The sequence below is a fragment of the Somniosus microcephalus genome, chromosome 6, assembly GCF_052327205.1.
Source record: "Somniosus microcephalus isolate GS21.2 chromosome 6, FLI_Smic_1.0, whole genome shotgun sequence".
NCBI lineage: Eukaryota > Metazoa > Chordata > Chondrichthyes > Squaliformes > Somniosidae > Somniosus > Somniosus microcephalus.
Window position 1 is genome coordinate 31865557 of NC_140992.1, and position 27611 is coordinate 31893167.

General features: G+C 46.7%; 1 protein-coding gene across 5 annotated transcripts in view; it reads right to left on the reverse strand.

The window, feature by feature from the left end:
• Positions 1 to 27611, reverse strand: part of LOC147115585 (mitochondrial fission factor-like) — a 305832-nt gene that overhangs the window by 195339 nt on the left and 82882 nt on the right. For all 5 annotated transcript variants that reach the window (XM_085989955.1, XM_085989954.1, XM_085989953.1 and 2 more), the window contains exons 2-8: positions 17032 to 17088; positions 13261 to 13350; positions 10457 to 10501; positions 4987 to 5031; positions 2984 to 3046; positions 2717 to 2770; positions 2048 to 2074 (exon numbers count right to left, since the gene is read on the reverse strand). In XM_085989955.1, coding sequence (XP_085846081.1) covers positions 2048 to 2074; positions 2717 to 2770; positions 2984 to 3046; positions 4987 to 5031; positions 10457 to 10501; positions 13261 to 13350; positions 17032 to 17088 — 381 coding nt within the window. The remainder of the gene's footprint in view (positions 1 to 2047; positions 2075 to 2716; positions 2771 to 2983; positions 3047 to 4986; positions 5032 to 10456; positions 10502 to 13260; positions 13351 to 17031; positions 17089 to 27611) is intronic.

Below are 27611 nucleotides of genomic sequence, written 5' to 3' on the forward strand. Positions count from 1 at the left end.
GCAAGCACTGCATCCTCTGAAGGCTTCCAAATGACCCATACAGGATGGCAGAGGAGCCTGCAGCAGCTGTGGCCAGTGCCAGACCCCGAGCTGCCTCCAAATTTGACGAAGCTTCACTGCAGGCATTATTGGATGGGGTTAGGGCCCACAGGGAGGTCCTCTTCCCTAGGTCAGGCAGGAAGAGGCCTCCCACTGAGACCAAGGCTGCATGGATGCAGGTGTCAGCAGCTGTCAACTCGAATGTGCATGTAACCTTGGCATCACATCTCTAACTCCTTCCTCTACTCCCCCACAGGACCATCCAGAGCCCCCGTCCCCACTGTGGAGGAGGAAGAGGCTGTGCAGCCAGACTCCTCAGAGGAAGCTCCAACCTCTGAGGGCGCAGTATCAGCAGAAGTAAGCGCACCCAGCACCAGCGCAGACACTCACACCTCGGGGGGACCTTCGGGACATAGAGTAGCGTTGTCACCTGGTGTTTCACAGCTCACAAGTGAGCCTCAGCAGATACTGGAGACAGGGACAGCAGTGGAGAGTCCTCGTTGGAGGGCGCAGGACTCTGCCAGCTCAGCTCAGCTGCGCTGCATGTCGACCCTCTGCCTCTGGGTCCATCCGCAAGAGAAGAGGTGATGGATCTCCATGCACAGATGCAGGAGTCTCTGGCAGGTTTTGTCTCCAGGGTCGCTGCGAGTGTGGAGCGAATGGAGGAGCCCATAGCGACCATGAGCAGAGCCTTTGTGGAGTCATTGGCGCATGAACGCATCACCATGGAAAGGTTGGCAACCTCCATGGAGGAGATAAGTCGCCAGGGTACGGAAAACATGGTGAGTGCTCATAAGAGAATGACATCTCTTGAGGAGCGTTGGCCATCTATTGAACAGAGAAACCAGACCTTCATGGAAGTCCTTCTGAGTAGGACTGCCAGTGCAGAAACGGGTCTCCATGGCCCCCTAAAGTGCAGCAAGGTGCTCTCAAGCCACTTCCAAGCGCTGGCCCCTTCTGGCCTGTGCAGCTTCAGGTGAGTGAGCAGCAGCCTGGTGCTCCTGGTGCTCATCCTGCTGTTCCTGGTTCTGCCGCTGCCGCCTCTGCTGCTGGAGATCCTCTAATGGCAAGAAGGGAAGGGAAAAAAGGCATCCCATGCTTCTTGTAGATGCCTCCGCTGAGGAAGTGCTGAGTGAGGGTGGCGAGAGGGGCTTCCCAGGAGATCACATTGGAGAAGTGTGTGAGGCTCCAACCTTCCACAGCTGTGCCTAAGCCTTGAAGAAGTAGCCCCAAGCCTGCAACAACAAGGTCCTTCACCATACAAATGCTGTCCCTTTAAATTGCAGCTTTCCCGAATGACCTGCAGCTGACAGCAAGCAAGCCGGCAAGCTTCACGCCAGGTTTCATCAGCGGGGTTCCCCGCAGGCGTGTTTAGCATGGGGAACCCCTGAAAATCGCAAGGGCCCCTTAAAATGGCATTAAACATGCCAGTAATTGCTGATTAGTGTTCCGACGGCCAGTCCCGCCAGCGGCAGGCGGGACTGATTCAGGTCGCGGAGAAACGGCGGTCCGAAAGTCGGACGGGGCGGGAAATCAGGCGGTGGGGGGGAGGTCGCGACCCCCTATTTCGGCGATTTTCGGCCCCCGCCCGCCTGAAAAGCCGCCCGACGGCTGGCAGAAAATCGGGGCCACAGTCTTTCTGTGTAACTATTCACCCTAACTGTCAAACTATGTGTGGATATTCATCCTCACTATCAATCTAGGTGTCAGTTTTCATCACACTTCATGGGTCAGGAATATTTTATCCTTCATTGTCAGTGTGAATATTAAGCTTGACCGTGACTCTGTGTTAGTAAACATTGAAAACTTGATGACAACAAAAAAATGACTAGAAACAAAAAAACCCAGATATTTCAGTCATTTTTATTTGAAAGAACAAAATAAAATTCGAAGTCATGTTTATGAGTTTTTGCATAAGCTTTAGGCAATCAAATTCTCTCTTTAGGCACATCAATAAGCGGAATTAACTTCTTTTGTAAATAAAAGACCATCTGACTGAATGACGTACCTTTTGTCCCGCCAACCCTGGACGTCCCTGAAAATTAACATTAAGAAAAGTATAATTCAGATGTTTGTCAAAGAAAATGCTTCAAAAGTTTGAAAATAGGTAAAGAGGATTTACATGGGAATTTAACTTTTAGCTCCTGTTGGAAATATTGACATTATTCTCAGTCGGTTAAAAATGATTGGGGGTAATTTTGACTTTGTGCGATAGTGTAAAATGGGGGATAGTGAATCGGCAGCCCGTTCTACATCTCTCCCGATATTAATTTCCACTGAAGTCAATGGATATAAAAATCAGGAGAAATGTAAATCAGACTGCCAATTCGCTATCACCCATTTAACACTATTGCACAAAGTCAAAATTACCCCCATTGAATTTTACTGGTTGGAAAAAAACCACTTCGAGTAAATAGTTAGTCAACACAAAGGTTAATGGCATTGGGACAAGCTGCAGCCTCTCAGCTCTGTAAGCAGTATTTGCTCTTGGCCTGATGGTGTGACTTGCACAGACTCCAGCCATCTCTTTCTGCTATTTTTGTACTGCTTTTGCACTGCCCTGTGCTCTCTGTGGAGGAGTGGCCTGGTGCACAATGGAAAGGGACAACAACCAGGGAGAGTGTAAATAAAAACTGCTGGATAGCATTGTTTTTAGTAAGCTTTGAAAAGTACATACTTGAAGTCCTGTAAGTCCCTCAGAGCCAGGAATTCCTGGAAAACCAGGGTCACCCTGTAAAATAAAGAACGTGCAATTTATTTATTATAATATATACACCCTGTAAAGCAGGAGTGGTTTGCAAGTGTTTACATTCTTCTAACACGCTCAGATTAACAGCAAATTATAATGAAAATTCAGAGTAATTCCTGATTAGCAATGCAGCTCATGTCTGCACTCAAATGCTAGCCATTTTTTGACAAATTGATAGTTTAAAACTGAGCTTACCTTTGTGCCATTGCACCCTGGTATACCTTTAGGACCTAGCGGACCATCCACTCCAGGGATGCCCTAGACAGAAAAAGTATGTTGGAGTTTATCTCAGAAACTTACTAATGGACAGTAAGACATGTTCTGACGCCAACCGTGAAATTATGATTACTCGAGCTGATCGGCCAGGCTAGATTGCACTTACGCAATGGCAAAAGGGCAATGCAAGGTGAGGTAATCAGTATATAAAATGATGCGCAAACTGTACAACAGTGTAAGGATTGGTTGCTGCGCACTGTCCTTGTACCGCTGGGCAAAAAGTCCAGTACAGACTGATGGGAGGACAGCCCCTTCTCCCTGTTGGCTATATAGCTCTTAGTGAAAGGAATTAGCTCAGCCTGCACCTAGGTCCCAGTGGACAGGACATGGTGCAAAACTCTCCATAACTCAGGTCACTCACATTTAGATAAGCCATTGTGATGGCTAGAGTGAAAAACAGGAATGTTGCAGTACCTACTGATCATCTGAGGTTGGAGTTAAGGCACATTTCGCAGTACGAGAATATCATGAACCAATTTTGTTCGTTTTGCTCTGCCACCACCCTCATCCAGCAGCTCAAATAGAAAATAATGTTCCCTCTTTGCAGGAGTTGCTCCAGGTTCTAATCTGACTTACTGATAATATGAGGTCAATGTGGGTTTAGCAGACTTTTTAAATTACAGAAGCCAAATTTGATGGCTAACACTAGTGTGCGTTAAGTGATCTGGTTGACCTTGTGATATGTAGCCCATTTTTATTTAAGGCAGTAAAGCATCACTAGACCCATGCCCCAGCGAAGGCAGAACTCTAGCATAGATGCACCCCAAGCACTGAGGTAGAGAGAAGATTAGCAGCCAATGATAACACACCCAAAAGGAGAACAGGAGGTGATGAGTTGCTGAGATGAACACAACTCTCTTGGTTCCACAGTATCTTCTGATGATACTGAGCATGACAGGGGAGAATTGGATGCCTGGTGGAATGCATTCTCACCACTACTGTTTCCTATCGCTGACAGAATTAAACTTGTTTGGACAGTGTAACTATAGGAATAATTACTTTGCTGTACGAGAACGTTACCCTTTGTTTGCCCCACAGCCTATGGAACCTTTTATCTTGTATCTAACCCATACTGTACGAGAGCTTTACCCTGTATCTAATCCATACTGTACGAGGGCTTTACCCTCTATCTAACCTATACTGTACAAGGGCTTTACCCTGTATCTAACTCATACTGTATGAGGGCTTTACCCAGTATCTAACCCATACTGTACGAGGGCTTTACCCTGTATCTAAGTCATACTGTACGAGGGCTTTACCCTGTATCTAACTCATACTGTATGAGGGCTTTACCCAGTATCTAACCCATACTGTACAAGGGCTTTACCCTGTATCTAAGTCATACTGTACGAGGGCTTTACCCTGTATCTAACCCATACTGTACGAAGGCTTTACCCTGTATCTAATCCATACTATACAAAGGCTTTACCCTGTATCTAAGTCATACTGTATGAGGGCTTTACCCTGTATCTAACCCATACTGTACGAAGGCTTTACCCTGTATCTAATCCATGCTATGTAGAAACTTTATTGTGAATCTAACCTGCGCTAAGAAAGAAAGAAGAAAGAACTGGCATTTATGTATCTCCTTTCACAACCTCAGGACATCTCAAAGCACTTTACAGCCAATCAAGTACATTTGAAGTGCAGTCACCGTTGCATTGTGGGAAACACGGCAGCCAATTTGCGCACAGCAAGCTCCCAGAAATATCAATGTGATGTTGGTTGAGGGGTAACTATTGGCCAGGACACCGGGGAGAAATGTTATCCTATCTCGTGATCCTGTTTCGATGCTTTAACTTGTATTTATTTCATATTTTCTCTGGGAGTTTTACACTGTGTGTATCCTGGTGATGAAAGAAAGACTGGCATTGCATGTCGTGTTCTGTAGGGGAAAAAAACTGTCATTTTTATTTACTTACTGGAACAGCAGGATTCCCCGGATGGCCTGGTAAACCTGGAGGTCCCTACGGAAATGAAAAGTACTGAAATTAGAAAGTGATACAGTTATTACATCACAGACTGTGCAGTCTACATGCATTGTTATGATGCAAACACAAACTGGAACATATATTTGGTAACACACCCACTTCTATACCTGTAGGGTGAAATCACACTGAGCATTAATGATATAAGAAAATGTCAACAAAGGCGTTAATCAGCTTATTTAAGAGTTGTCAGACAGTAATGGGTGAGGCTTTGGGGGTCAAACTCCAATCTGAAAGCTGTCTGTAACTTCGTCATGCTCTTATGACTGACAGTTGTCTACGATGCCCAGAAGACTGACAGGCTGAAGTAAATACAACACTTGCGATCTTTGACTTTCCCAAGACTTGTTGGGTGTGAGGCTGATTCCTTTCTTCCTCCAAGACAACGTTACTTTTGTATTAATTATCTAGGGATCTGTTAGGTGGATTTGTGTAATCATCCATTTCTTATGGGGCCAGAAATTCGGGTCGGGGGCTTCCCGCGGGTGCAAGCCCCCGACCTGCACTTACCTAGCGCGCCTGCCGTTGTGTTGTGGGCCCACGTGGGATTCCGATCCTGGGCCTCCTCCAGCTGCCGGCGCGCAGTGCTTGCGTATCTGAGGGGTGCAGTTAGTTCGCAGCATCCCCTGGGATCACATGGGCTATGGAGAGCCAATCGTAGCAGGGAATCTCCATTCATAAATTTGACAGGAAGACCTGTCAAATCTATGAATAGAGATCGGCCCCAAAACCTAACTAAAACTTCAAATACATTTTCTTAAAAATCACATTTTTAAAATAACTATAAATTACATAAAATAACTATTTTAAACAATAATTTAAATTTTTGAAAAAATTAATTACAGTTTTTAAGGGGGCTAAAAATAAACTTACCTTTCTTTAAAGTATTTAAAAATAATAAACCTGTGGAAAAAATGTTTTAATTTTACTTAATTCACCACTTACCTTGTTAAAAGCAGGCCTTGCGACTGCTTTTAAACGCGCAGCTGCTGGAGACTTACCCTCCCGTAGAAACCTGTAAAAAAATCGGAAGTTCCAGGCGTACGCGCTGCCTCTCTGGCGCACGCGTTCGACCTGTGAACCCCTTCATTTAAGGGAATGGAAGTTCCGGTTTCCAGCGCATGCGCAGTGCATGCACGAAACCGGCACTTTCGTTGGCCCTACGCGTGAGTACCCAGCGCGTACTCACGGGTGGGGACCCGAATTTCTGGCCCATGATCTTTTATCTGTAAAATGCGAAGCTGTTAAAATGAAGCACTTTTGTCAGTGATGTATTATTTTGTTCCTTTTTCTTGGGTCTTTGCCCATAGAGGATTAAAAATTAAGATTTACTTAGAGAAATTGCGAAGGCTTTTTCATACACTTTTTCATACAATCTGCCACCTGGGCCTAAAACTAACATTTTGGACCAACCGCCTGTCGCATAAATTGCCTGATTTTCATTTAATGCAAATTGGATGGTTTCTATAATGGGTGGCTGATCTGCAATGCCAGTTTTATGGCCAGGCAGGAAGGTAAATATCTACCCCTATATTCAGCGTTATACAGCTGAGTGATTTAGATGTCAGGGAGCCTTACATAAGTAAATTGAAACTCTAAAGGTGATTAATAATAGGCACCAACTGGATTCTCACAGCAACATTTAGGTGGGGTGGAAGGATTTGTTCCCAGGTAGGCCGTCAAGCCATTCAATTCAAATACAAGCAACTTTTGTATCTTTTAAGGTATATGTTTGATTGGCAGCTCTGATTGAGTTCAAAGGGTAAATTGTAAAACCTCTTTTGCTCCAGTATAACTTCAAAAGACTTTTAATAGTATATCTGAGGCTGACTTTCTTCTAGCCAGCGGTTATTTTGAAGTCATCAGAGTTAGTCACAGGCCAGCGACACTATGGCCTATATGTGGCTCTTAACTGCCCTCTGAAATGTAACTAACAGTTGTAACCGCTACGAAAAAGCATGAAACCGGACGGACCCGGCATCAACCTCGGCACTGGCTACGGACATGGCAATGGCACACCCAGCCCAGTTGATCGTGCAGAGTCCTCCTTGTTGTGTATGTAATATGTGTGCTACTTTGAACCTATGGACAGGACTGCACTACTTGTAGGGCGTAGTGATACGCAGTACCACTCCTGGCCATAGGGGTATAAATAGTACTGTGGGTACTGATCTCCCCTCAGTTCCCGCCTGTGGGCATGAAGTAAAGACCTACGTGCAGTCCCTACCTCCAACCAGTAAAGACCTGTTTGAGTTATACGTTTAAGTCTTTGTGTTAATTGTTCAATACAATACACATACTTAACACTCCTCACCAACATCTGGGGACTTGTGGGAGAGCTGTCCCACAGACTAGTCAAGTAAGCAGAATCATACCTTTCAGCAAATGTCCCAAACTCCTCCATCACCATCCCTGGGTATATCCAGTCCAGTCCCAGTGACAATGGGAGTCCTCAATATTGACTCCGGGCTCCATGAAGTCTCATGGCTTCAGGTCAAGCATGGGCAAGGAAACCTCCTGCTGATTTCTGCCCACCCTCAGCTGATGAATCAGCACTCCTCCATGTTGAACACCACTTGGAAGAAGCACTGAGAGTAGCAAGGGCACAGAATATACTCTGGGTGGGGGACTTCAATGTCCATCACCAAGAGTGGCTCGGTAGCACCACTGCTGGCCGAGTCCTCAGTCTGGGCCTGCAACAGGTGGTGAGAGACCCAACACGAGGGAAAAACCTACTTGTCCTCACCAATCTACCTGTCGCAGATGTGTGTCCATGACAGTATTGGTAGCAGTGACCACCGCACAGTCCTTGTGGCGACGAAGTCCCATCTTCACACTGAGGACACCCTCCATCGTGTTGTGTGACACTAACATCATGCGAAATGAGACAGATTCAGAACATCTAGCAGCTCAAAACTGGGCCTCCGGGAGGTGCTGTGGGGCAGCAGCAGAATTGTATTCCACCACAATCTGTAACCTCATGGCTCGGCATATCCATCACTCTACCATTACCACCAAGCCAGGGGACCAACCCTGGTTCAATAAGGAGTGTAGAAGAGCATGCCAGGAGCAACACCAGTGTACCTAAAAATGAGGTGCCAACCTGGGGAAGCTGCAACACAGGACTACATGCATGCTAAAAAGTGGAAGCAGCATGCTATAGACATGGCTACACGATCCCACAATCATCAGATCAGATCAAAGTCCTGCCACATTCAGTCATGAATGGTGGTGGTACATTAAACAACTAATGGGAGGAGGAGGCTCCATGAATATCCCCATCCTCAATGATGATGATGCAGCCCAGCAAGGCTGAAACATTTGCAACCATCTTCAGCCAGAAGTGCCGAGTGGACGATCCATATCGGCCTCCTCCTGAGGTCCCCCCATCACAGAAGCCAGGCTTCAGCCAATTCGATTCACTCCACGTGATATCAAGAAACAGCTCAGCGCACTGGATACAGCAAAGGTTATGGGCCCTGACAACATCCCGGCTATCGTGCTGAAGACTTGTGCTCCAGAACTAGCCGCGCCTCTAGCCAAGCTGTTCCAGTACAGCTACAACACTGGCACCTATCCGACAATGTGGATAGGTATATCCTGTCCACAAAAAGCAGGACAAATCCAATCCGGCCAATTACCGCCCCATCAGTCTACTCTCAATCATCAGCAAAGTGATGGAAGGTTTCATCGACAGTGCTATCAAGTGGCACTTATTCACCAATAACCTGCTCACTGATGCCCAGTTTGGGTTCCGCCAAGACCACTCGGCTCCCGACCTCATTACAGCCTTGGTCCAAACATGGACAAAGGAGCTGAATTCCAGAGGTGAGGTGAGAGTCACTGCCCTTGACATCAAGACAGCATTTGACTGAGTGTGGCATGAAGGAGCCCTAGTAAAACTGAAATCAATGGGAATCGGGGGAAAACTCTCCGCTAGCTGGTGTCATACCTAGCACAAAGGAAGATGGTTGTGGTGATTGAAGGAGTTCCTCAGGGCAGTGTCCTAGGTCCAACCATCTTCAGCTGCTTCATCAATGACCTTCCCTCCAACATAAGGTCAGAAATGGGGATGTTCGCTGATGACTGCACAGTGTTCAGCGCCATTCACAACTCCTCAGATAATGAAGCAGTCCATGCCTGCATGCAACAAGACCTGGATGATGTTCAGGCTTGGGCTGATAAGTGGCAGGTAACATTCGCGCCACAGAAGTGCCAGGCAATGACTATCTCCAACAAGCGAGAGTCTAACCACCGCCCCTTGACATTCAACGGCATTACCATCACCGAATCCCCCACCATCAACATCCTGGTGGGTCACCATTGACCAGAAACTTAACTGGACCAGCCACATAAATGCTGTGGCAACAAGAGCAGGTCAGAGGCTAGGTATTCTGCAGCGAGTGTCTCACTTTCTGACTCCCCAAAGCCTTTCTACCATATACAAGGCACAAGCAAGGAATGTGATGGAATACTCTCCACTTGCCTGGATGAGTGCAGCTCCAACAATACTCAAGAAGCTCGACAGCATCCAGGACAAAGCAGTCCGCTTGATTGGCACCCCATCCACCACCTTAAACATTCACTCCCTCCACCACCGGCGTACCATGGCTGCAGTGTGTACCATCTACAAGATGCACTGCAGCAACTCGCCAAGGCTTCTTAGGCAGCACCTCCCAAACCCGCGACCTTTTCCACCTAGAAGGACAAGGACAGCAGATGCATGGGAACACCATCACCTCCAAGTTCCCCTCCAAGTCACACACCATCCTGACTTAGAAGTATATCGCCGATCCTTCATCGTCGCTGGCTGATAATCCTGGAACTCCCTCCCTAACAGCACTGTGGGAGTACCTTCACCACACGGACTGCAGCGGTTCAAGAAGGTGGCTCACCACCACCTTCTCAAGGGCAATTATGGATAGACAATAAATGTTGGCCTTGCCAGCGACGCCCACATCCCATAAACAAATAAGAAAAAAAAATATCCTGGTATAGTTAAATACACGATTATTGTAAAACTATTGTTTGCTCTTCTTTCTATTCATTTGTCTGCTTACTTCTTAATAGATCTGCCCAGTTGTTTATTTCCTAAGCCATGATCTGAAATAGTGCTTATTCTTCGGCTTCACATAGAGTCGTGTGTTATATCCAACAAGCTAAAATATAATGTTAAGGGTTCTCTGTTCGACCAATGAGCTTGCAACGTTTACCTAGATAATGGGCAAGTAAAGGTGAAATCTAGGTTGTAGGGAGAGACGGACTTGCTTACAGAAGTGTCCTGTTGAGACAAACTGAGGGAAATATCTAGGTGAAAACATAACAGAATCACTGGAAGAGCAGTTTGGAAGCAGGTGTTAATTCTGTATTTGCTATCCTGTCTGCTAAGTATGGAAACACTTACCCTCAAACCTTTCATTCCTGGAGGGCCAGAAAATCCATGATTTCCCTGTAACATTAAAAAGAAAAAAAAAGTTGTAATACGTTCAGATTTGACTATGAAAAAATCTAGTATTACAACCTTCATTAAACTAGTCTTCATGACAAACTTTTCACTATAACAGTCTTTGGAACTCTGTAACCCTGTGTATAAAAGGTGATTAACAATAGACACCAATTGGATTCTTCCAAAAACATTTAGGATGATTTTTTTCCCAGATAGGGTATCAAGCCAATCAATTCAAATACAAACATATTTTGTATCTTTTAAGATATATTTATGATTGGCAGCTCTGACTGAGTTTGAAAGATACATTTTTCAATTTTTTTTACTCTGGAATGTTTGGGGATCTTTTGACCATTTTTCCACAGAAATGTTTGGGGAAAAATAAGTACCTTTAAATGTTGTGATTTAAAGCATAATATATTCACACAAGTAAAAAGAAAAAAGAGGCTTGGTATTTAAGATGATATTGCACTAGCTATGATATTGTTTCCCCATTGACGATAAATAATAAGCAACTCATTACCTTGTCTCAAGAATTTTAAAAAACTCACATCCAATATGTTGTTTATGCAAAGATAAATTGTATTGATTGAATTAAGTGACTCTGATCATGACTGCTGTCCTGTATTTTCACCTTGCTGTGAAATAATTGTGCATGTGGCCTTATCTCACCAAGTGTTTGCTGGCTTGGTCTTCAGAGAGATTGAAGAAACACGTGTGTGATAGACATGAATATCTGATTCAGGTTGCAAGGGGGTATTGTTACACCCCAGGTTACACTATCATCTAGGGCAGTGTGAGTCAATTCCTGTAAAAGTAAGGTGCTCAGACAGATCATAGGAGTGACCAATGCCACTGAGAAGGTATTTACAACAGAACCAAATTAGCAACAGTTCTGTTGTGGCCGGGGCCTCTACTATCTCCTCTCCGACTCCCTCCAACAGGTGAGGGTGCATGCCATCAGGGCCTGGTGACTTACTTACTTTGAGTGCTGCTGGTACATACAATATCCTACCCTGCCCCTTTGATAAACTCCCAGTGCTGGTCTGAGTATGGGCAGGACGATTGTCGTGAATATTTATTTAAGTTGATCCTGGGAAATCCCAGGAGATCGGCCTTGCAAGTAACCTACAACATTGTGCTCCCCAAATGTTTGCTTCACTGGTTTCTCGGACTCTGTGAAAAATCTGACTTTTAGTGTGATGCTGGCTGCCCCTACCTCGGCAGGCTTCCTGAGGCTGTTAATTTGTTTCCTCATTTGTCTTCAGGTTCTCTGTATTTTGGAAACATCATTCACTCCGTCACCTCCTACCAAGCAGCGTGTGCATTTGTCCATAGACGAGGTTGCCTGGTAGGTCAAAGAGGGCAATGCTCCTGTATGGCACATGCACAAAAGCACCCAGATATGACCTGATCCTTGTTGTAGCCATTTTGTCCTCTGTTGCCACCAACCATTAATCAGCACCTTTAAATGGCAGCTGCAGTCTTGATCAGGTGCCGCTGTGAGCTATTTCCTGTTCCTTCACAAGGCACTGGGAGTTCACTGCGAACATTTAGTAGGCTCGCTCTGAGGAAAGCCCACGAGATCGAGCTAGCACACTCCTTCAAGGTCCTCCCACTTCAGTGCTGGGAATGGAAAATGCCAACTGATGTGCCACACCAGCAGAAAACCGCTACAGCTCATGTAGTTTATCGGAGAAACTGGTTTAACGTGTCTCACCAGCGAGGCTGGCATGGAATCATTTCTGTCTCTGTGGAGATAAAGGTTAATTTCCACCATTTTGTTGCTAGTGCAGGTTGGAGATAGGCTGGGCTCTCCAACCCACGGTCACCATTAGCGAGACTCGACACGAACAACAGAGCATGACAGAATTACCTCAATAATTTGGTGTGAATTTTATCAAATACATACAATATAGTGGAAACGTCACAAGAAAACATATACACTAATGTATAGGGCTCAAGGACCTCGTTTCTAGCTACAGGAAACTCTTTGTTATCCGGCACCGATGGGACCGGGATGGTGCCGAGGCTATTTTTAACAAACAAAAATTTTAAAAAATCAAGAAATGTGCAGTATACAGTAATTGGGTATTCACCTACAGAATGTTGTGTTAAATGGATGGTGGAAGATGCTTGATTAAGTACAGTGCTGCCAGTTGAGGGTAACTCTTTAATTACTTAACAGTAAAACAAAACTTATACAGTAAACAGAAAAATGGCGGATCGGAAGAGACTACCGGCAGCGCGGGAGAGTCCGACTCCTGTTATTGAGGTGTTCGGACTTCCGACAGCGCCAAGAAGCCGAGTAGTGGCAGTTTGGAGAACTACCCCCACTGACTAACTTGGCCACTGCGGGAGACTCGGACTCGGACTCGGCAACATTTCCGGTTATTGAGGTGTTGTTTTCGGAGTGAGAATTTTGCCGGTTAATAGGGAATTCTGGATATTTAGGTGCCGTTTAAACGAGAGTTTCCTGTAGTTACATTTCTGCCAACACATAGCACATGGAGGGTGAATGTAAATTTCTGTGCCGTAAATTTCAATGATTTTATGTTTTCTTTTGATTATTTAATTACCATTGATGGTTAATTTAGGAAATATAGTAAATTACACCTTATCACTTGGAAGGTAAATACACATAATTGCAGGATGATTGTTGCTATTTGTTGTTACAATTCTCTTTGATTAAAACAAGCTTTGTTATTATAACTCCTTTCCTTGTCCTTAGCTGCATTGTGGTCTCTTTGGCGCTGACCTACCTTGGGACCTTCTTGGCCTAGTGGACCCTCTGGACCCGGAAACCCTGGAATTCCGGGTGGACCCTGTGGACCAGGGAAACCACTTTCGCCCTGCAATAAAATGGAAGAGGATTTTGAAGTCAGTCCTGTGGAAGCACTTGAAAAGTTAAATAGAGTTAAGGCTAACAAACCCCCTTGTCACATGGTATATATCTTAATACGCTGAAGGAGGTAAAAAGAAAATCGGTGTGGCACTGGAGATTTTCGTAAAGGAATTGCTGGACAGAAGTGAGGTTTTGCAGGCTCGAATCAAGTATGCATACCTACATTTAAAAGAGAGAGTGACAAATCTAAACCCAGACAACTACAGGCCCTTTAGCCGAACATTAATAATCTATTATATACTAAATATGGCGTGTGGGGTGTGCATTTCACTCGAAACTTTCATAGCAAACTTATTACTATGGGCAAACCCGATATACTGGCCTAGAAACTGATTCACGTTGGCCTGCCAGCACGAACTGGGCCCAAGGCCCATCGATATTGGGCCTCGTGCCTCATTTACATAAGACCGATGAACTGCAGACACCCGCTGGACGTCCCCAGGCAGCCAAGAGGAGTTAAATTATGGGCCGCTGGGTTGTGACCAGGAGCGGGGAGGGGTAGTGATCGATAGAGGGAGGGGGCAGTGATCGGGATTCATGCATTTACAGCATGAATTGATAACAATTTATACCCGTGTACATGTACTGCATAAACACACAAGGACAGCACTCCCACTCATGTGGTAACAGGAACAGGACAGTATGATATCAAAGCAGTGAGTGGTTTTCTACAAATTGCCTGCTTCTAGCCTGACCAACATTTTTGAGGCATGACACAAAAATAACACTCTTAACATTCTCACCTGATTTGATAATTCAGCTGAATACAGTTTTCCCTTTAACTGTGAAGAAAATGTTTCTGCCAGAAAACCCAACTTTCTACCCAATTAAAAAAAAATCTGCAAATTAATTGTGTGTAACTTACATGAGTTTAAGGCAACAGGAAAATGAATACTCCCTCTGGACCATAACCTCCCACTACCAAACAGCAAACTCTAGTTTCTAAGAGTGAGTGAAGCAGTGCCTGAACCATCCATTTACCATCACTCACAGCTGCTTGGATGTACATGTTCTTCCCCTCACTCGTCTTTTAATTCCAAACGCTTTCTTCAACTCAAGGATGTTGCTAAGGGAACTTACATGGGCCCCAGCTACATAGGATCCGTGCAATAACTGATTGTTCCAATTGAAAGGATTCGCAAATTTCATGTCTCCCCCGAAGATTTACTTTTGGCTTATTGAAGAAACCCTGTTTGGACTGAGTTTAAAATCCAGGGCTCCAGGGCTCAACAAGATGGCTGCGGTCAACCTCATGGCCAAGGCCTGTAAGTTTCAGTTTTGGGCTGACAAAGAAGGAAATTAGAATGCAGACAGACCTTCTGCATTTATGCATGAGAAGCAAACCCAGTGACATTCGGGCCTCTGATTAAAACCCATCAAGGTCGTTTGTACAGACAGTCAATATGTAATAGCTGCATTCAGACCTTCGTTAAAGGACATCAGCACTGTTTACAAACAATCAACGGGGCATTCAGTCTGGAATGGCCCCATCACGAAACCAGTGGGACAAAGGGGAACACTGATGAGATGTTTAAAACCGATTAACCAGCCATCCAGGTCGATGGGCCCAGATCGGTTTCCTTTGTATAAGCTTCAACACGTCCAGGTCAGACAAAGAAGTAAACTGATCTGGCGAGAGATAAGGGCTACCAGGAAGGGTATAACTAGTCCCTCGGGAAGCCATCTCTCTCTCTCTCTCTCGCCTCGCCTCCAGTGCCCTGCCGTATTATCAACCCAGCGAGAGGATCGTCGACGAAGAGCCCGTCCAGGGAAGTAGGACACCCGCAGTTACGTTTGAATTACTGGGGTATCTCTGCTCTGGGGCGGTGAAAACCTAAAAACATCGACAGGCAACAGGGCACGGAGCAGGCATTTCAACATCCTAGACTGGTGAGCATCAATTTTCTGGCCCATCACAAGACAACCTAGATAGGTGTAAAGGGTGGGAGTTAAGGGGAATTGCTAAAGTGTCATTTTAGTCATTTTCCTTCGATGTGTCTGTTTCTCCTCCCCCGCTAAGTGTAATTGTGTTGCATCCATAGTGATTTTCTCTGTATAGTAATTATTTCTCTATTTTAATAAACATTGGTTTTCTTTGCACCAAACCACTGGTCTCGTTTGTCTATATCGCTACTCGTAAATAAGTCTGGTGCTCAGAACTAAAAAGGGGGAAGCGATTTGAACCGCACGGGGCTGGGGCAGCTCAGGCACACGACTGACTGACCAGGCAAAAACCCCAAACCAAAACCCCCTACACAATGTACTCAGGCCAGCACCTCGATCTCTCCCTCTACTGCATGGACAATTGTGTTGGTGCAGCTTCCTGCTCTCGCTCCATTCTGGAAAAGTACATTTTATTCATTTCTCTCTGTCCCTTATCTTTATGTTCCCATTTACGACTCTTCCCTCCCCTTCCTGGGCTTCTCTCTCCATCTTTGGCAGAGGGCTTTCCACAAAGTTTTATTACAATCTCACAAACTTCCACTACTTTGATTATGTTTATTCCCACTTGTCTTGCTGTAAAAAGTCTATCACTTTCTCTTAATTTCTTCTTCATTGTATCTGTTCTGATGACTCCACTTTCCATAGCAGAGTTTGCAAAATGTTATTTTCTCTGCTTTTACCCTAATCTGTGGTCAGTAAAGGCCTCAATCACATCCAACCCATTCCTTTGCTCTCACCTCTTCCCCCATCCTCTCACAATAACGACAAACGTCTTCTTGACCTCACCCTCCATCTCATTAACCTCCACACACGACACATCATATTCAGGCATTTCCGCTATCTATAATACAATCCTACCATCAAAAAATTACATCTCCTTTCCTGAGTTTTTCCAGAGGGATTGTTCCCTTTTCATTTTTCCATCATCTCTGCTGCTGGGTGTTTCTTCCCAGGTGCTTACCCATGCAGCTGTAGCAGATATAGTACCTGCCCATGTACAGGTATTTCTTCTTTCCAGCTGCAGGTATCTCCTCAATGTGCTGCACTTGTCGCTCACGGGGAGATCTCTTTATTGAGTGAATAGATGTGCAGCAAGTCTCTTATGGATTGGATATGATTTGAACAAATAAAATGATCTTTGGTGCATTCGTGTGTGCTTGTGTGTCGCCAGCACAGGCTTCCCTCTACACCCAGGAAGTTATTACTATTTAATTTACAACACTGTTTCGCTGGGGTTTACACCGAAGCTACGGCAGGAGGTCGGGGGAATCACCGTGGAAACTCTGCCCCTCAATGCCGAAGAGATCACACAGGAATCGCACAAGGGACAAATTGGGTGCAGTACCAACACGCAGCCTTCAGGTGTCGCCACAGATAGAAAAAGGAAAGCATTAAAAGAAACCCTCAGCTTGCCCTGTTCCCAACCTGCTGTGTTGGGCATAAAATGTGATCAGCTCATACTGGGTATTTACAGGAGCTGGCACTGAGACATAGCTGAGTCATACAGCATCTGCCTTTACCTAGTATATGGTCTATGTAAAAGGTGCAATCATTTGGGATATTACTGAAATAAGAAGACAGCTGCTTAATATATTTAACTTAGATCACAGTTGGCAGTTCCTTGGCTTTCAATCCTCAAAGTGCAGACTGTGCGTTGGTTTGTAGAAAACACAGGCTGTCTTACCTTATTGCCTTTCACTCCATCGCAGTGACATTTTGATTTACCACTACATGTACAGGCCTGAAAGAAACAGACATGAAAAATATAAGGAAAAGGAACAGTTCACAAGTTATTAAACTTTACAGTACTGTGTGACCCAGTCATGTGGGATTAAACACAAAGGTCACAAGAGTCAAGTCATTTGGAACTAATGATCAAGGTCAAACTATTATTAGATTTAACATAATGAAGCGAGGAGTCTTTTCAGGCATTGTTGCACAATTTTCAGGAGTCCAATGTCAGCTTGACTGTGTCGAAGTGGAAAGTAAGTGCATTGTAAATCTGTGATGATACAGGACTTAATAAACACACTAGCAGCATCTAGTGGCAGAACATCAGTACTGCCTCAATCTTTTTTAAATAAAACTGACTTAACTGCCTCTTTGTGTCCTTTTGGACCTAACATTGCAGAACATTCTTCATAAATACCAACAACACTCTCCAAAGATAGAGCACTGAGAAACATTGCAGAAAAGTCCCAGCTCTGGGTGCTGGATGAATACCAGCCTTTGACACAGAGAAATAGTCCAGGTAATTGCCACCTTCCGATATAGAGACATAGACACCCCACAAAAAAAAACACTCGGGGTGATTTTATCAACGGGGACGTGATGGAGGCGGGAAAGCTGCTTGTCGGGTTTTAGTCCCGCCTCCATCGATGTCTGGCCAACCCACGCTATTTTCCCTTGATTGGCCTTGTTAACCCCACCCAGCGGGCTTAGCCGGCCAATTAAGGGAAAGCCGGTGATAGATGACGTCAGCGAATGACGTTTCATCTGCCAAGATTTTTTGACAGATGAATTGTCATCGTTTGACAGCTCTGTGAAGCTGTCAGCCACTGAAAATCTGTCTTCTAAGTTGAGACCTTGGACACAGGCTCACTTAGAAAGCTTTCCAGAGCAGAAAGCAGAAGGCTGCTGCATTTAAGAATGCAGCGGCCATTCTGCTTTCTCTGCCGGTGAGATGAGGCAGCTCCGCAGCCTAAAGGGATAAAGCCTGGAGGAAGAAGTAAAGGTAAGTAATCTTATTAAAACACTTTAGGCTGACCTCACATACTTACCTCTCCACACTTGCACTCATCTGCACACCGGACATTTCGGCCCCTCCGACCCCCGCAGGCCGACGGCTCGCCTCACTGACCCTGGCGAGGTTCGGAGCCGTCGGGAAGCCCACACTTTAGGGCTGAAAATAGGGATTAGCCAAAAAACTGCCTGTTAACTACCTGTTAACAGGCAGTTAATTGGCACTAATCCCCTTCCCGCCTCGAGGAGATGGGACCTGGCGCGGGTCGGGTACCCGCCTCCTGGGAAAATGACAAGGAGGTGGGTTGGGGGCGGGATGGGTGCCCGCTCCCAGATTCTGCCATTTTCCCAGCAGTCCCGCCTCCATACCCCAGGGCTGGGAAAATCGCCCCATCAGTGTGGGAGCTGGCCGACTTCTGGCTCGCCCACCACCGGCGGTCTGCATTGGGGGTGCCCATTTGGCACACTCAGCTCGCTGGTACCATTTAAATGAGGTCCAAACCCCAAAATGGTTCAGTCCTACCCACACCGGCTTTGGGTGGGCAGCACGGTGGCTTTGCCAACTTCACGCCCGTTTCCGGCGGAAGTCGAAGATCGCCTCCGTTATTTCACTCCGACATCACTTGCATACATTCTACTCTAATTATACCACAAATAAAATTGTTCCCTTCCTGTAAAGTCTGTGGGTTATATGGTGAATTAATACACAGACTACAAGAGTAACTTTAACAGGACTTTACTATTCGAAGGTCAGGGCGAATCTGCCCAATAAATCCTTACACAGCACTTATATACCGGTGTGGTCACTCCCAGTATTACAGTATACAGCAGCCAAGATAAAGTAGTGCAACACCTAAAATAGTTCTCTTAAAGGTGGACGGTTACATACAATAGTTCTCTTAAACCCTCCCTTTTTAGCTTACAACATACTTATTCCCCATTAAACATAACATATATCCAACTTCATGTAAAAACAGTTCACAGGTGTAGTCTCTGCGGAAACAGTTCACAGATTCAGTCTCTGCGGGAAACAGTTCACAGATTCAGTCTCTGCGGAAAATAGTTCACAGATTCAGTCTCGGTGTAGTCGGTTCACGTTGCTGGAGTGACTCATCCAATAGTCCTTCACTGGACTTAACAGCTTGAACTTCCGTCACTTCTGAACCAGCATTGTTGACTTTTAAAAGCTTGAGTACCTTGGGAAGTTTTTCTACTTCCAAACTGATTTGGCTCCGTACGGAGAGACCACGTGCGTGACCTGGTAGAGGTGATAATGGTTCAGATGGTCATCATCTTCTGCTTCGTCTTTTCCTTTTCTGCTTCTTGGAGACTCTCTGGGCTCCACTGTCAGCTGCCAGCTGCATGCACCGTTCCTCCTTCTCGTCCTCCTTTTTCCGTAGTAGCGCCACCATCTCCCGATGTTCCTTAGACTTTAGGTGATTCTTCATGGTTTCTGCACTTTGGGAGTTTTCATCACAAGCTGGGCAGAGCAGGTCATCGTAATATTCGGTGTCGTCCAACGGGTCATGGTAATATTCGGTGTCATCCTGAGCTAGGCCAGCGAGAGGGTCTTCTATTTCCTCCATACCCAGCTGGACGTTAGCCAGCTTTTGTTCCAAATCCAGACATCTTTCCTGAAGAGACTTCTTCATGCGTTCAGTTTCATCCAGCTTTTTCTGGGCTTCCTGCAAGTCTTTTACTAATGACCTCATTCGTGATTTCAATACTTCAACTTCATTGGGAGATTGATTGATTGTATTATTCAATCCCTCTACTGGAGCAGCTGTTTCAGCATTCTGTTGTTCAACATTGACGTGAATCAGCGTACTTTTGGCATCCAAGGTTTGCTCTGCTGCCATCTTCTCAGTCTGTGTTGCAACCTCAGCTATTCCAATAACTTTTGGGAGCTCCAAACCCCTCTCCTTTGAAGATTTAGACTCATGTCCAAATTGTTCCCATTTCAGAGTCTTGTCCCTCAGCATATAAAGGAGTTGGCTGACCGTTGACTCTTCTGACCTCATCCGTTTCCCAGTAGCTGCAGGGCTGTTTATAACCTTGCCCTGGGGCTCCTTTGCTGTTTCTACTTCGCCATCATCCGCAGCCTCCACCATTTGAATTTCCACAAATGAATCGTCCGGTGATGCTGCATCCAACTTCAGTAGGAGCTCGGAATTCATGGCGACCAACTCAGCCTTTTCTGCCTGCAATCTGCTAACAAGCGCCTTCAGTTGCTGAACATCTTGCTCCACCAGATTAGAGCACGCACCTTCAGAAACCGAATCAGCTTTGATTCGTTTGGCCTCCTTGCGCAGACGGTTTGTGTGCTCCTGCTCCCTTTTCTCCCTCAGCTGTTTCTGTTGTCTTTCCAGGTTCTCCCACTCTGTGTCAAAGAATGTTTTCATTGCTTTTATCTCTTGCTCGAGACGGCAACTCAATTGTTCTAATTGCTGTTGTAATTTGAAATGGAGTTGAGTTCGAGCCCGGTGTTCCTCAGACTTGTGCATGTCTGTAAACTGGACAGACTCAGAATTCTCTGCCAAACTATGTTGTTGTTGTTCAGTGGAATTCTGTTCTGAAACTTTGTTCTCCTTTGAAGCATTAGTATTTATGCACTCCTTTGTTTTTCCAACCTTAGTCAGCAAGTCCATTTTAGACTTGTCTTTCGCACCTGGGCTGGTCTTGTCGTCATCCGTTTCAGAGTCTGAGCTGATTGTCTTCACCGAGTTCTCACTCGTTATTGCTTTTAGGTAGTGCCATTCCATGTTTATTTCCCTGATCCACTCCCGTCCCAGAAGTGGTGGACCTCCCTCAGGTAGTACATATAAGTCCATTCCTTGGTGTTCTTTGCCCCTGTCTCTCACCTTGACTTGTATCTTTCCCATGGGGTATACTTTATGCCCCGTGTATGTCTGCAATACGATCTTGGTATCTCTCAAGGGTATATGTGAGAATAGCCGGTTGTAATCCCTTCGATTTATGACTGATAGGGCTGATCCTGTGTCCAATTCCATTTTCACTTGGACTCCGGCTACTTTTAGTGTGACCCAGATAGTTTGTAGGTCAGCTTCCTTACTCACATTGTAAATTCTCAGACTACCCAGTTCCTGGCCGTTCGGGTCTGAATCCGAATTCTGTTCATCTGAACTCTTCTCAGCCACCTTGTGTACCTTGCTGTACTTTTCCTGCGGTGACTTTTTTCTGTTGTTGGTCTTCTTTCCTGACCGGCATACTTTAGCTATGTGACCAAGCTTGCCACATTTTCTACATTCCTGGTTTTTAAACCAGCATTGGTTCTGGTCGTGTGTTGTCTTCCCACAACGATAACATTTTGTTGTACCCGAAGTCATTTGATCCACGCTGAGTACCGCTGCCTTCAGCTGCATTTCCGCAGTGCCTCTCGCGGCTGCTTCGTGTGATGCTGCAATAAGGACAGCCTTGTCAAGTGTAAGATCGTTCTCTTCTTCGAGCAGTCGCTTTTGTGTTCCTTCCTTCGACAACCCGCACACGAACTTGTCTCTCAATGCCTCTGTCAGATTTTCCCCAAACTGGCAGTATTTCGCTAGTCTACGCAGTTCAACCAAGTATTCCGCGTTGCTTTCCTCTTTCCGTTGCGTTCTCGCATAAAATTTGAATCGTTCCGCCAACATCAGCGGTGTGGGGTTCAAATGATCCTTCAGGACAGCAACAATATCAGCGAAAGTCTGATCCGCCGGTTTAGCTGGTGATAGAAGATGCTTCAATAGCCCGTATGTCTTCGCCCCATTGCGTTTAATAAGGTGAGAGCTTTATCATCATCTGCTATTTTATTGGCCTCACAATATATCTCGATGCGTTCTACGTACGTGGTCCAATCTTCCACCTCGGAATCGAAGTTGTTGATGTTACCATGCTTAGGCATCTTCACTATCTTTTTGAGAAACCACAACGAATTTGTTCGTTACTTTTTTTTTTCCAAAAATGGCGGTTTCCCGCGTTTGTCTTCTTCCCCGCCCACTTTCAAAATGGCGGTTTCCCGCTTCTGTCTTCTTCCCCGCCTACTGGCGGCTTCCCGCGTTTCTTCCCTTGGCGGGAGGGGTAAGCTTTCCTTCGGGCGACGACCGCTGGCTTTCGGAGTTCGCAGCCTGCGCGCCGGCTTCAGTGCGTTCCTTGTTCCCTTTTCTCGGCAGGGCAACCGGCGCTGGGAACAACCCGTTGACGGCGAACAGTTCCAGCCGCTGGCTGAATCTCCTCGGTCTCCCTCGCTCAGCTCTGTCTCTCCCGCTCGCTCGGGCTCTGTCTCTCCCTCAGCGGCTTCCAATCGCGCCTCCCAGCCCTCTCGCAGTCCGGTCCTTTCCTCCCCCGGCTGCGGCTGAGTTCTCCGCGATTTCTTATTTTTATTTCTTCCCGCGCCTTACGATCCCGGTCGCAGCGCCTCGCGGCCTCGGTAGCTGCCCGGCCTTTCGCCGGTCGCGGTCGAGCTGTCTCACGACGCTGTTGCGTCTCCCAGCCCGCTTGTAGCCCGGTCTCTCACACCGGCTGCGTTCCCGCTGGTAGCCCGGTCTCTCACACCGGCTGCGTTCCCGCTTGCACCGCGGCTTCCGTGCCCCACGCTGCCCCAGTCTCAGCGCCTCTGGGCCCGACTTCTGTCCGACTCCTTTCCCCCCGACCGTGGTCGAGTTCACCGCCCTTCCTCCGTTCTTTTTATTTTTTATTTTCCCCCTACTCACAGTCAACGTGGCCGACTTGCTTCTCTTGGCTGATCGGCTCACTCACCGCCATGGCAGAAGGGACAATAACAGCCTGTTGCTGATGGAAGGCTTCATGTCTGAATCCTTCCTTCTTCCTTGCTCTGCAGACTCGAGTCTTCTCTCAGCAGAACGACGAGGGTGGGTGCCTCTTCTCGACGCTCGTTAACTGCTTCGGGTGTGTCGCTGCCGCAGGGTAAGATCGAACCCGTCGCCACTGTAAAGTCTGTGGGTTATATGGTGAATTAATACACAGACTACAAGAGTAACTTTAACAGGACTTTACTATTCGAAGGTCAGGGCGAATCTGCCCAATAAATCCTTACACAGCACTTATATACCGGTGTGGTCACTCCCGGTATTACAGTATACAGCAGCCAAGATAAAGTAGTGCAACACCTAAAATAGTTCTCTTAAAGGTGGACGGTTACATACAATAGTTCTCTTAAAGGTAGAACGGTTACATACACTACACTTCCCTCCCCTTGACATTGCAATGATCTGCTGAACAGAGCCACTGGCCTGCCCTGTAATATAACTAATAAATGTTGATTTTTTTCTTTGTTTTAACGGGAAATGATTGCAAAGGGAGCTTTAATATGCCCAACTGTGTTGCATGAACTATTCCTTTCTCTCTTTGTCGCTGGCTTTTTCTCCTTGTTTTAGTACGTGAAAGGCACTATATAAATGCAGGTTGTTGTTGCTACTGACTCTGTCCACCTTTGTCTGTCACTGCACTTCTGACTGGTTGCCACTTTTAAAATCCCTTTCGCAGTTGGTAAAGTATTAAATTCATCAGGGTGTTTTGGTCCTTCGTTCCTTATGAGTCACAGAGCTGGCGTGAATATTTAGCTCCGTGACTCCCTTAACCAGTAGAAAAAACGCAAACGTCAGCAGATTCTCTTTTAAATGCGGCAGGAGAAGTAAAAGAGCTTGAGCTGATCCAATCCTGGACAACAGGCTTCAGTATATCACTGCCGCTGTGAATTGTGCAAATTATGGAGAGACAGACAAGTTGTCCCTGCTTACAATGTTATCTCACCTGCCTGCCTGTAAAGGCTGTTGAGCCAGTATTACTCCTTCAATCAGCTTTACAATAAATGAATCTGTTGAGCAGGCCTCACAAAGGGGAAGGCTTCACGATTGCTCGCAGTCAAGTTCCTCACAGCAGTGTAATCTCGTGGACAGGAGCGTTTTGATGTTATTAATAGATTCGCACAACATTAGGTGCCAGCCACACCTGAGCCTCCCGGTCCTCCATTATCACCAGCCTGGTCTAAAATTACCTGCATCATGAAATCATTCATCCTCTGCCTCAGGCCATAGCGCAACTGTTTAGTAATAAGGTATGAATGTGTTGGAATAACATCATTAACAGTGTTCTCATATCCCGACCAGACATTCTCTGCTGATCACACTTCATTCCCTGTATTTCCAGTACATGTCTGACTGTGACCTAATAGAGGTCTTTAAAATTATGAAAGGTTTTGATAGAGTGGATACAGAGAGAGTGTTTCCACTTGTGGGGAAGAGCAAAACTAGAGGCCATCAATATAAGATAGTCACCAAGAAATCAAATAGGGAATTCAGAAGAAACTTCTTTACCCAGAGAGTGGTGAGAACGTGGAACTCGCTACCACAGGGAGTGGTTGAAGCGAATAGTCTAGAAGCATTTAAGGGGCGGTTACATAAACATATGAGGGAGAAGGGAATAGATGGTTACACTGATAGAGTTGGATGAGGAAGGACGGGAGGAGGCTCGTGTGGAGCATAAACGCCGGCACGGGCTGGTTGGACCGAATAGAGTCATAGAGTCATACAGCACGGAAAGAGGCCCTTCGGCCCATCGCGTCCGCGCCGGCCATCAGGCCGTCTAATCTAATCCCATTTTCCAGCATTTGGTCCATAGCCTTGTATGCTATGGCATTTCAAGTGCTCATCCAAATGCTTCTTGAATGTTGTGAGGGTTCCTGCCTCTACCACCCTTTCAGGCAATGAGTTCCAGATTCCAACCACCCTCTGGGTGAAAAAGTTCTTCCTCAAATCCCCTCTAAACCTCCTGCCCCTTACCTTGAATCTATGCCCCCTTGTTATTGACCCCTCTACTAAGGGAAAAAGTTCCTTTCTATCTACCCTATCTATGCCCCTCATAATTTTGTACACCTCAATCAGGTCCCCCCTCAGCCTTCTCTGCTCTAAGGAAAACAACCCCAGCCTGTCCAGTCTTTCTTCATAGCTGAAGCGCTCCAGCCCAGGTAACATCCTGGTGAATCTCCTCTGCACCCTCTCCAAAGCAATCACATCCTTCCTATAGTGTGGCGACCAGAACTGCACACAGTACTCCAGCTGTGGCCTTACCAGCATTTTGTACAGCTCCATCATAACCTCCCTGCTCTTATATTCTATGCCTCAGCTAATGAAGGCAAGAATCCCATATGCCTTTTTAACCACCTTATCCACCTGTTCTGCTGCCTTCAGGGATCTATGTACATGCACACCAAGGTCCCTCTGATCCTCTGTCCTTCCTAGGGTCCTACCATTCATTGTGTATTCCCTTGCCTTGTTAGTCCTCACAAAATGCATCACCTCACACTTTTCAGGGTTAAATTCCTGTTTCTGTGCCGTATATCCTATGGAATCCTATGTAAATGCACCAAGGCAAAAATTGGAGAAACAATGACTGGAATTCACTGCCGTGGCGACGATATTAGTGATGAATGCTATAAGTTAGCTCACTGTGCGTCCCGATCTGCTAGTGGCCAGTTTACGCCAAGATTTGAGTAACGAGGGCGATACAATTATTTCTTAATTTAAACAGTAAACTACAGATCCTGTGATTGCACCAAACATACTGAGCCCACCAGCGCCATTCTGCAATGGTGTAAGTGTCAGCGGCGATCACAGTGACCTTAATTCAGCAGACTGGATCGTGCTATGGTAATTCGCTGTTTGGCTGTTTCAGCGAGGGAAATGGCAGAGCGACGCAAAAGTCTCAGGAAATACGGAGTGGCGTAAGTAGTGGCTGAAGTTACTTACGCCATAATTTCCTGTGAGTTTTGGGCCCTGAGACGTAGATACGTCATTACAATGGCACAAATATCCAGGAACTTTTGTCCAATGAAACTGTTTCCATACTTTAAAAAAATAATCACCCATAAACTAAAAATATCTTAAATCACACTATAATAGAAACTACATTTCAAAAGGGGCAAAATTGGGTTGCTTTGCGCCTCCTGTTAGTGCCCTCAGGGGATGCAAACGGGATGCAAGGCCCCATGGCCTAGAAATTCAGTGGCCTGCGCCACCAGTTTGCGCCCAAAGAGGGCTTTTGCGCCACTGTGCAAACCTACCGCGATATTTAGCGGGGCGCTAATGGCGGCGTTAGCCAGTAGCGCTGCGCCGCCACCGATGACATCATCGGTGTGCGCAGCGCCCCGCTATCGCCCCGCTGGCCATATTTGGTTGCTGCCGCCTCCCCCGCGCCAGCCGCAAACAGCGACCGGTACACGGGGCCTACCTGTGCCGGTAGTGGGGCGAGTAAAGGTGGAGGTGCGGCCGGCCGCTTTTTCGGCGGCCGCCTGCCCGCACCTCCGTCCCCGGCCTCCTACACCCCCCCCCCCGCGGCATTGCCGGCTGTTTCCAGAGAGCCCGGCACTTCTCCTTGGTGCCGGGCTCATTTGCCGGCACTCACGAGCGGGGATCGCGCTGTTGCAGGCACCTCCCCCTTAAGTGTGAGAGGAAGGCCTGCAGTACCGCAGGCTGCCGTGCCGCAGCGGGTGGCGCTGCGGCACTTTGCACGCCGATATTCAGTTTCAGCGCCCCAAGCGGGGCGCCGAAACCCTTGTTTAGCGGCCGGCTTCCACTTGGGGCACTGAAACTGAATATCCCGCTGGCGCAAGTGGCTCCGCGCGCAGCGGTAATTCCGGCGCCCAGGCGAGCTGGGCGCCCCTAACTGAATTTCTAGGCCCTAGTGTACGGGTGCGGCGCCGCTAACGCTTCCCGCGAAATTCAGCGGGAGGTTAGCGGCGGCGGTAGCCGGTAGCGCCCTGTGGCGCTGCGCCTCTAGCGTTGACCTCATCGCTGTGCGCAGCGCCCATCTCGTGTCTCGGTTGCAAACTTCGGTTGCACCCCCTGACCTATCGCCGGACGATACGTCCGACAGGGTCAGGGTGGTGTTTTTGCAGCCGCGGCAGCACAAGCTAAAGGGTTGGTGTCGGGTGGCCATTTTTTTTGGCCAACTGCCAGCACCTGCCCCCTTCCCCTTTTTTATTCGGGGTGCCGGCCGCGATCGCTCAGCCCGGCACCCCCTTTCCTAGCACCCTGCTCCCCGATGGTCCAGCAGAGCCCTGGTGCGCGCAGCGCTAGGCCACTCCCCTTTAATCAGGAGAGGGAGGCCTGCAATACCGCGGCGCTACGTGATGACACGCGTGGCGCTGTTGCACGTAGTGCTGCGCTATTCAGTTGTAGTGCCCTAGGAAGGAGGTGGAGCCCTTCCAGTAGCCCCACCTCCTGCTCAGGGCGCTACCACTGAATTTACAGCGCAGGGGCGCTAACTTTTTCGTTAAAAGTAGCGAAGTTAACGCCCCAAAGGGGGCTCCACCGAATTTCTCCAAAGTGTTTAACTCTCGTATCGTTTCTGTTCTCAGTCTCTTAGCTTCTCATGGCTCTGGTTTACTATTTTTTCCCTTTTGGTTTTGAGATCTTTTTTCTTTTATTTCTATGTTTCTTTTTTGTTATTTTTTCCCTTTTGTTCACCTCTGTTGCCATGCTTTTGTAAACGTGAAATAGATACTTACTT